Source organism: Anarrhichthys ocellatus, unplaced genomic scaffold (genome assembly GCF_004355925.1).
Source record: "Anarrhichthys ocellatus isolate YVR2014 unplaced genomic scaffold, GSC_Weel_1.0 scaffold583, whole genome shotgun sequence".
In the NCBI taxonomy this organism is placed as follows: Eukaryota; Metazoa; Chordata; class Actinopteri; order Perciformes; family Anarhichadidae; genus Anarrhichthys; species Anarrhichthys ocellatus.
In genome coordinates, this window is record NW_022280557.1 from 16,417 (window position 1) to 26,582 (window position 10,166).

Below are 10,166 nucleotides of genomic sequence, written 5' to 3' on the forward strand. Positions count from 1 at the left end.
CATGGACTTGCTGCAGGACTCCAGTCACACTATGTGGGGACTGAACGCCCACTTGAAGGGCTTCCTGGAGCAGGTGAACAGGCTGCAGGAGGCCAACCAGCGGCTGGAGGCTCAGATAGCCGACTGGTCCGTCAGGAGCACCTCACGCTCCCGGGACTGGTCCCAGCAGGAAAACACAGTGAAGGAGCTCCGCGTCCAGGTAAGACACTGTTTGTTTCTAGAGATTTTGTAGCTATCAGGTGATCATTCAAAGTCACTCGGACTATTAAAAAGTGTTGCCAGAAAAAGATATGAAGTGTTGCAGATTTGCTCCAAGACTATTTATATTCACGTGTAATGATTATGCTCAGATTATGTTCCCTGACTTCAGCTCAAGGCCATAGTAGCCTGCAGGCAACAGAAGCAGTTGTGAAAGGCAGCAAACTAGTGTTGACAACTGCTTGCAACATTCATTTAATTGATTAAAGCCACCATGTAACAACAACTCTTTAACACTCTTTGGAACGTGATCCAAGGGCTGAAAGTGAATGGTGGTTAAACCTGGGTTTGAGGCTATAAACGTTGCTGTTGATTATTTTCAAGTTTCATGTTTTACTTCAGCTGGTTGGGAGAATCAGCAACTTCTTCTTGATATAGAAAACCCTTTTCAAAACCGAGGGGATACTGAAACTCACTTGTCATCAAGCTAAAAGACGCATGTCTTAGTTCTGTAAGAAACACTGTTCTTAAACTGAACTAAGAGAGCAATGAAATGCTTATTTGTGATGTGTAACTATGGGTCAAGTATGCTACTTTGAATGATCTGTATTTTTTTTTAAATCCGTAAGTGAACAAAATGTCAGTACTTACTGTAAGTCAATGAGGTGAGAGGTAACTCCACATCAAACAAACTTGTTGCAGAGGATTAGTAGCAGATAATGTGTGTCATTGTGTCTGGGTTAGACGCAGACAGACGCCGGCTGTCACACACTGAAAGAATGCCGAACTCTTTATTTCAATTGTCATGGAAAAATGCAGCAGCAAACACAGACTTAAAGCAGAGAATTGTATTACAAGTAACAAAAGACAATCATGTTTAAAAAGAGACAGCTGAAAGATGATAGACGAATAATGTCAGAATCAGAATCAGAACCGTTTATTGCCAATGTATGTAACATACAAGGAATTTGTCATGGCAGGTGGTGCATAACATTTGACAATAACATTGAACAATAAACAACAATCAACAGTGCAAGAAATAGAGACATATTAAAATTTACAATAGAATTTAAAAGAATATAAAATAAAGTGCATGACAAACAGATAACAGGACTGTAAACAAGTGTAATGTAAAAGTGACAGGAGTAGTAGGGAGGGAAGGAAATTGTCCTGGGGATGACAGAGTCAGTGGGGGACCCGTGCTGTTTCTCGAGACACACTAGAAGCACGTGCAGTGGGTGGTCCTCAGCACACCGCTTTCACGTGTCTATAGCGAGCGCCGAGCCCAGCCGTCAGTCCAGCGTGACAACAGCAGGAGACAACATCAGCATGGCTACGGGGATGGAGCCCTCGGAGTAAGTGCCATTTCCACAATATGTTGTACCTTCTTTCATTTTTACAAAGTTAACTAGATGTACTGCCTCTGCCAACCAGTCGACATGCAGTTTCCATCCACGCCTGTCCAAAATGTCATCATTTTATGCAGTTAGACATTTGTGTGAAATTGTCATAATTAGCATAGGAATTCTTGAGAAAGCCAAAAAGTGAACTTAACTTGCTCCCCCCCCAAATTCGAATCAGTTCAATAATTCAAGTCAAAGTGGACATTTATGCGAAATTTGAAGAAATTCACTCCAGATTTTCCTAAATACAAATCCGTAATCAGCCCTCCTCCTAGCCAGCAAACTGAATCCACTCCAATGATCTCTCTGCATGTCTTCACATACAAAATATATTAATTAAAACTCCAGATTCGTCGTGCCACCTGTGACCCTTCTTCTCTACTCGGCTCAATAAGTTTCAGCCTCTTGCACTGTGCACTATAAAGGACATATTGGCCAAATTCAGTTGATTTAAAAAAACAAACCAAAAAAAACCTGTCAGAGTACTGAATCTGCTCGTATCAAAGTAACAAACAACTCTTACAGCCGATGCCGGTGAAAGCCCATTTTCAATTCTTCTGGATTTGAGATCAGCCTTTGACTCTTTGGATCACTCGATCCTACACGATTGCCTTGGAAAGAGGTTTTGCATCAGGGCCACTGCCCTACGATGTTTAAAATCGTATTCATCAAACAGTCTTTCGAGGTAATCGTGGGTAATGCCTCCTCTGCCTTTTGTTAGGGTTAGATAGTATAGTATGTCGAAAAAAGTAATAGTATAGCATGGTTTAAAAAGTCACAGTATATTAGGTCAATAAAAGTCAAAGTATAGTATGTTTGAAAAATGAAAAAAGTCAAAGTATACTATGTAAAAAAGTCATAGCTCTGTATGTTTTAGAAAGTCCAAATATAGCACGTCGAAGAAATTCATGCAAAAGTCAGTAAAGTATGACGTAAAATCTAATGTTGAATATGTCGAAAGAACTCAAAGTTTAACATTGTAAAAAGTCATATTATAGTGACAGTATAGCATGTCCAAAATGTATTTTAAAAATTCTAATATAGGATGTCCAAAAAAGTCCTTAAAACACGTCAATAGCATGTCATAAAACTGTCCAGAAATTGTCATAGTATAGCATGTATAAAAAGTCATAAAAAAGGCATTGCTTAACATTACAACAAATTCCTAGTATAGTATGTCATAAAACTGTCATGAAAATAAGTCATAGTATTGCTAAAGAAAGTAAAAGAAAATTAGCATGTTGAAAAAAATTCATTAAAAAGTTATAGTATGTCATAGAAAAGACAGCATATATAGCTTGCCATAAACAGTCATAGTACTCTACACTGTACAAATGTCATGGCATATTATGACATAATGTCCAAAAACATCTTAGCATAGTATGTAATAAACATGACAAGTCAATTTGTAGTCACAAAAATATTTTTTAAAAGTCCAAACAGTGCGTTGCAAACAATGTCATAAAAAAGTAGTATTAGTATAATATGTGATAGAAAACACACCAAACCTTTTGTAGAATGCTTTTTATTCAACACAAATAACAATATGAACAACAAAACTGTAAAATAACACAATCCTTAAAAATCAACACCTTTAATTCAATTTGTACACAACACCAGGAAGGCTACATCGTATGTTTCAGTAACCAAGAGGCTTTTTGGATATAAAGCTGCAAGTAACTAAAGCCATGTTGTCTATACAGCCACGGAAGGAAACAGCCCGAGTCAAAGCAAGACACATTACAGTCTTGTGTTAATTGTTGTTATTTGTATTTATTCTGTTAACATGTGGGCAATTATACCATGTATATTGCATATGAAATGTAAACTATTGTATTAAGCTTAGGCTAACTGTTAATGGCCTCATATGTATAATCTATTTGTCTACACGTGGGATTTGGCACACAAATGGTTTGACAACAAGGAAGGTTGTTGTGTAGTTTTTCTGATGATCTGACGCCACAGCATAGTGAAGAAACATCTGTCCTGGATTAACGAGGCTCCTGTTTAACAACAGGTTCATTTGCCAGTGTTGGCCCGCAAACAAGAGGCACGCAGATTAAATAAACACTCAGCACTGAAGCGGCAAACATCGTAAAACTGATTAACACCCACAACACCCCCTACACCCACAATGTGTAATTACAGGAAGACAGTGGTAATCATCAGGTATGCAGGGCTTGAGTCAAATTAGGCACAGACGCACCCAGCTCTGTATTTGCAAACTGATGAGCACTGAGGTGATTTTCCTGTTAGAGGACGTTATTGTTCCCAAAGGCGAGCACGCTCTGAGCCACGAGGTTCTGTCAGTGGTGCTAATGCTGCTGTCATCGCGGCCGACTGCCGCATCTCTGAACGCAGACGCGTCTGCTGCAACGTGCCCAGAACATCTTTCTTCTATGTATCGACACGCGTCAGGGTGGGAGGGGGTGCGACGCCAAGACTTTGTGTGGCAGCGGCAGTCACAGGGATTGGGACTGCTGCCCCGCCGCAAAATTATATATGAGACACACGAGAAGCACGTGCAGTGGGTGGTCCTCAGCACACCGCTTTCACGTGTCTATAGCGAGCACCGAGCCCAGCCGTCAGTCCAGCGTGACTCACAACAGCAGGAGACAACATCAGCATGGCTACGGGGATGGAGCCCTCGGAGTAAGTGCCATTTCCTCTTTGGTTTTTGGTAAATAACACGTTTTCAGGGATAGCTTGGTGCTGACAACAGATAAGTAATTATAAGACCACATGTGTTGCAATGCAAAGAGAAAACATCAGTGTGTCTTGACTGTAGAGAGGCGTGTGGGTTTCTTATGGATACTCAATTGTGCATTACGCATGAAGCTGGAAGGTTGTGTCACTGATATTCATTTGGGGAATTTTTGCTACGATGTTTGCGTCTTTCTAAAAGTTCCCTCTTACAGTAACATGCGACATTACGTGTGTGCCTGCTGGTTGATTTAAAGAAATAAGAAATAATATCTTTACATTCTTATTTATCTATCACGCTGGTATTATTTATTGTCTGCGTACGGTTTGTGCACCCATGTGGGGTTTGTTGAGTCGGTTGTGGAACCTCCAATCACTGCAACGCTTTCTTTATTAATACACTATTTGTGGTGGTGCAACTACATGTGTCCAATGTCGCACGTGAGACTGCTCAAATGTTCACTTTAAACCATTTAATCTGTTCTCGCTGATTGTGCTGAGCGAGGCGGGCCGGGCTGTTTTGCAGACATTACACATAGAGTCAGTTTCATCCACATGTGCCTGTTGATTTGATAGCCTCTCCACCCCTGGCAAGGATGTGGGTGTGCTTTTTTATTGGTTAATCATCCTGTGGGGAAAAGTGGGGATGGAGCATTGTTGCCAAAACTGAAACTCATCTTGTGGTGGGTTTTGACATGGGGGGAGTTAGCATTAAAACTGGCATAGAGGCAGTGCCTGCGTGGTTTTGATTGAGTGACAACAGAGGGGAAATGAGATGCAACAGAGTTGTGTAAATGCTCAGCAGATGGCTCTAAAGTGGGACAATAAATCACATGAAGCAGGTGCTGCTGCTAGTCTTGTTTTGAACGGCTCGCACATTATCTTTTATTTTGAAAGTTGTGCCAGACAATCTACAGCCACACATGTGGCATCTGAAACAAAAACTACGTGTCAGTTTTCAGTTGATCACCAGTATCGTTCGTGTGTCAGAAGTGATAAACACTGAGATCAAGATTAGCAAGACATCACACACCAACTGCATCACTTCAACAAAGAAGTGGTATGCCCGCTATGCTTGTACACAAACTGCAACTTGTAATTTAACTCTAATGCTTGTATGACTTCACCCCAACACTTCAAAGGTCACTAGGCCTACAGTAGGTAGGATAATCAGTCAGGATGTGGTTGTAACATGAGCTTTTCTTTTCTAGTGTGATCCGCCTTATAATGCAATACCTCAAAGAGAACAACCTCTACCGAACACTGACCACCTTACAGGAGGAAACAACTGTCTCGCTCAACACAGTGGAAAGCATCGACAGCTTCATTGCAGATATAAAGAGCGGCCACTGGGACTCCGTCCTGCTGGCTATCGAGTCCCTCAAGTTGCCCGACAACACACTTATTGACCTTTATGAGCAGGTGAGCTTTTGCGTCGATCAGATGATACTTTTCCCGGCTTGGTTAATTAAGAAGCAGCGTCTGATGAACACCGATCTCTGTGTCAGGTTGTAATGGAGCTCATTGAGATGAGGGAGGTGGGAGCCGCTCGCTCACTCCTCACACAAACTGACCCGATGATCATGCTGAAGCAGACGCAGCCAGAGAGGTACATCCATTTGGACAACCTGCTAACATGCTCCTACTTTGACCCCTGTGAGGTAAGACAATAAAGTGTTCTTCTTTTGAACGGCTGTATTGACAAGTTCCTAAATAATATTAATAAAGTAACGTCCTTTCCGTCTCACTACAGGCGTACCCGAACGGCAGCAGCAAGGAGAAGCGGCGTAGGGCAATAGCCGAGGCGTTGGTGAGGGAGGTCAGCGTGGTGCCACCTTCTCGCCTCATGGGGCTCCTGGAACAAGTCGGCGTGAGTATAGTGATCAATATCACTCTTCGTACTCACTCTCGTAATTCTGTGAAAACGGCAGGAAAAAAAGGCAAAATTAGCCAAAGAGCAAAAGAAACAGACTCAGTCACATTTACATAATGGTAATTGATGGGGCACACACTTTAATTATTATTTTATTTGGCAGCTTTTCAGGAAGTTCTGTGGACATTTTGCTCAAGATTTGCAAAGAAACATGACTAACAGCAATCAAATCTGATCAAACAGCAACTACTTCCTAATGAAACACAACATCTGACTTTTTCAAATAAATAATAAGTTGTTTATTTTCTTTAAATTAACTTAGCTTTTTGCTCATTCAGTCATGCATATTACATTTTATAGAGAAATACTTTAGAAATACTAGAGTTTTAGTGATTATTTGTTTTAAAGGCCCCTTCTAAGAAATGCTAAATTACTTCTGCAGCTGAGGGTCCACTATGCATTTTATATCCTCGGTTTTATATTGTCACCGACACTGTAACAGTAATATTTCAACACTAAGATTGTGACTGTCAAACCTTGCAGTGATTCCAAGAACATCCCTAAGAAATACATCCCACTGATGTTTAACTCAGAGACAGTGGTACAGGTTCCCATGTTGTTTATGCAGGCGTAAGTCAAATATCTGACAGCTTTGTTAGATCCTATGATGCAAGGTACTAATACTAAAACGTATTTACAATTCATAGTGTTTTTGGCTGTAGTCTATAAGATGTCAATGTACTAAATTATAAAGCTGCCATTCGAAATGCAACAGGACGGCTACCAATTAAAAATGTTGATAACATATCAAGAAGTGAGTAAAGTATATTTCAAAAGGATTTATGACTTTATCTCTTTCTTTTGGGGTTCACTATTTGCTTTTACATTTTTCAAGCTGCAAGTAGGTACTTTATTTCCGTCATGCATTGCATTATGGGACTAAAAAACAATTACTATTGAATATTCCAATTGGCATTTCTTAATATTCTTGATTTTTCTGAGATCTTGACGTTGACAGAGTAAAATAGTCATAAATACTTATTATGTTTTCTTTTGACTGTTGCACAGTCTATGAGAATACAGCAGTATCCAGATCATCTCTCCCCCGACATGACCATCGACACATCTGGCAACAAGGACAGACAAATGGAGAAAGAGAGCTTTCCAACGCAGCTGTACCGCCACATCAAGGTAGACCACCACCTGTTCTGATTAACAGAGAATTACAAATTCTAGATCATTCCATCCTATATATTTACTATACTGCATACTATACTCTATATCACTATATAACAGTATTTAGGGAATTGGATATCTGCTTGGTAGTTGTGAGAGTTTACTAATTACATTGTCGTAGTTGTAAACAGTGAATTTACAGTAAAGAAGACTTTTTCTCTTTTTACTGATGTAAACACACACCCCCACACACCCCCACGCACACACACACACACACACACACACACGCACACACTCACACACTAACTAATTGCTTTACTCACCTGAAGGCACTTGTCTCAGCCTCTGGCTGTGCTCTCATCACTTGCATGGAGCTGAATTTGCTCGTCCTTGCTTTCTTGTCCTTGTGTGTGAGCGTTCAGTTTATGCAACTTCACGGCAGCATGGCGTAAAATTTCACGCCTCCCTGAAGCTGCCTGAAAGTAGTTTGTGTTTTATATCTCAGTGCATCTGGATCACAGGCAGCAAAGCAAAAAAGGTGACGCTATTTTCTGTGTGTCGTTTTCAACCTGCAGTTTGGGCGGCGGTCACATGTGGAGTGTGCCCGTTTCTCTCCTGATGGCAAATACTTAATCACTGGATCGGTGGACGGGTTCATTGAAGTCTGGAACTTTAACACTGGAAAAATTAGTAAGGTAAGTCATGTTTCATATCATGACACTTAAATATATTGAGACTTTTGTTCATTATATTTCATTTCTTTTAGATATTGGAAACTAATGCCTGTTTATGCATTGTAACTGGATATTGACTATAGTGTTTTGGTAGTGTTTGGTGTTAAGACTTAGTCTGTTTATGTGGAATGTATTTGTTCAATGTTGCTCTCTTGGCCAAACAGATATTAAACTGTTACCTGGTTAAATAACAGAAACAAACAAACAAATACCAGTTTATATGACAAAATATTATATCTTATCCTGCTATTTATTTAGTTTATTTCATTGATTTATTCTGTTCTGTGTGTGTGCGTGTGTGTTTGCATGAATGAATTAGGATGTAAAGTACCAGGCTCAAGACAGCTTCATGATGATGGATGATGCTGTGCTGTGTATGTGCTTCAGTCAGGATACGGACCTACTGGCCACTGGAGCTCAGAATGGCAAAATAAAGGTTTGTATCTCATAATACTGGCAGTTGATATTATTCTGCATATTTGTCATTGTGAGCAACCGATCACTGTGTCCTCATTGATAAAGTTTTATTGTCAACGCAAAAAAAAAGAAGCAAAATGTTGAAAAATTATGTGGTGCTCTCAGCTGAATTAAAAATATTTTATTTAAGTGGTAGTCTCACTTCTTCTCTCCCAAAAATGTGTGTGTGTGTGCGTGTTGTTGGCGTAGGTGTGGAAGATTCAGAGCGGCTTGTGCCTGCGCAGGTTCGAGCATGCCCACAACAAAGGTGTGACCTGTCTGAGCTTCTCCAAGGACAACGACCAGTTCCTCAGTGCCTCCTTTAACCAGACCATCAGGTGGGATGTCTCACAATCCACGTACACTGCAATGACTGATATTCATAGTCGAAACATTACTCATATCAGCTGAACTAGATTTGTAGACTTACACTCGGTGTGGAGGACAGAGAGAGCTTTACAAATGGTAAAAATGACATGACATTGAACTGGACAGTAAACAGTGAGATTAAGGAAAGTCTAATTGATTTGAATAAACAAGTCATTTCAAATATTTAAACAGCTAATTCAATAAATTCAATTTTAGTTAAGAAGGGAAGTGAATATCTGAATTCACAAATGATGGACCAAAAGTTTTAAAAGAGAAACAACTATGTCGGGAGCTTTGTTCAATTTCTGGATCCTTCTTGTGGCAAAACGTTGCTTGTCTACTGCGGGAGGAAGGGAGAGCTTTCACTGACACATGAAAATGAGTTCAGCTGGAGGCCAGGGAGCTCTTTTTACGTCTCACGGAGGATTAGCACAACAAGGCAGAAACAGAAAAGTCTTTCTCAAAACTGAATGTTGCCATGGAACAAAATTCAATACCACCAAGTTATCTAGTTATAAACTGTCCCATTGTAAAAAAGTTCTCAAAGACCCTTTGCATATTGTGGAATAAAATAAAGAAGAAAAAAGCAGTTAACGCTTTAATGACGAATAATAAGAATAGGAATAAAGAAAATATTAGAATTAAGCGGTGTTGAAGGTTTAATGTGTTTTCAGATTCTGCTATGGTATATGCATCTGTTAATATATTTTTCCTATTTCTCTTTTGTCCAGTTAAGTAATTCAACAAGTAATTCATTTGAAGTGAACTGCTTTTCAAACCTTTGTAAAGCTCCATAATTCCAGCAGTTGAGGCCCGATATGACATGTTGCATGAGTACTACACCTGAAACTAAATATGTTCGGGCAAGGACGTCTGTCTTTCACTTCCCTTCTCTCACACACAGACAAACACACACTGAATCCCCTTCATAGTTGAGGAGTTGAATATCTATTTCTGACTGCTGGGGTGTGTGGGCTGAGCCTCTCTGTCTGAAGCGCATGTGCTGTGTGGGTGTAGCTGAGAGAGACCATGTGCTCAGGCACAAAGCTGCAACGTGTTCCTCCCGTCGCAAATTCCAAGAGATAGGAATTGTTTACATACGCAAAACCATCCTCCCAGAGATGTAGTAAACCAGTGAGCATTAGGCTGTTGTCATGGTTTTAGCTAATCTGCACCCAGTCGCTCCACACGGGAGCTAAAAATAACACATCGGCAGCTCAGCAACACGTTTTGTCTGCTCCCAAGAAAACCCAC

The 10,166-nt window shown here is 40.2% G+C and overlaps 1 protein-coding gene across 2 annotated transcripts; it reads left to right on the forward strand.

Moving 5' to 3' along the window:
- Positions 1-15: 15 nt before the first annotated feature.
- LOC116376761 (WD40 repeat-containing protein SMU1-like) lies at positions 16-10,112 on the forward strand. 2 transcript variants are annotated; one of them, XM_031838232.1, is made up of 8 exons: positions 16-199; positions 5,516-5,726; positions 5,813-5,965; positions 6,058-6,174; positions 7,246-7,368; positions 7,929-8,048; positions 8,407-8,523; positions 8,754-10,112. In XM_031838232.1, exons 2-8 carry the CDS (start codon positions 5,532-5,534, stop codon positions 8,952-8,954), a joined length of 1,026 nt encoding a protein of 341 aa, XP_031694092.1. In that variant the 5' UTR covers positions 16-199; positions 5,516-5,531; the 3' UTR covers positions 8,955-10,112. The 2 variants fall into 2 exon arrangements, with proteins under 2 accessions (XP_031694092.1, XP_031694091.1); XM_031838231.1 differs by lacking the exon at positions 16-199 and adding an exon at positions 1,564-4,253.
- The last annotated feature ends 54 nt before the right edge of the window (positions 10,113-10,166 follow it).

What these genes read in the sequence shown, in the direction of transcription:
- LOC116376761 (XM_031838231.1), top strand. Translation starts at nt 4,228, where the DNA reads ATGGCTACGGGGATGGAGCCCTCGGA. An exon ending in TTATTGACCTTTATGAGCAG is followed by an intron (nt 5,727 to 5,812) that starts GTGAGCTTTTGC and finishes TCTCTGTGTCAG; the next exon opens with GTTGTAATGGAGCTCATTGA. An exon ending in GGCTCCTGGAACAAGTCGGC is followed by an intron (nt 6,175 to 7,245) that starts GTGAGTATAGTG and finishes ACTGTTGCACAG; the next exon opens with TCTATGAGAATACAGCAGTA.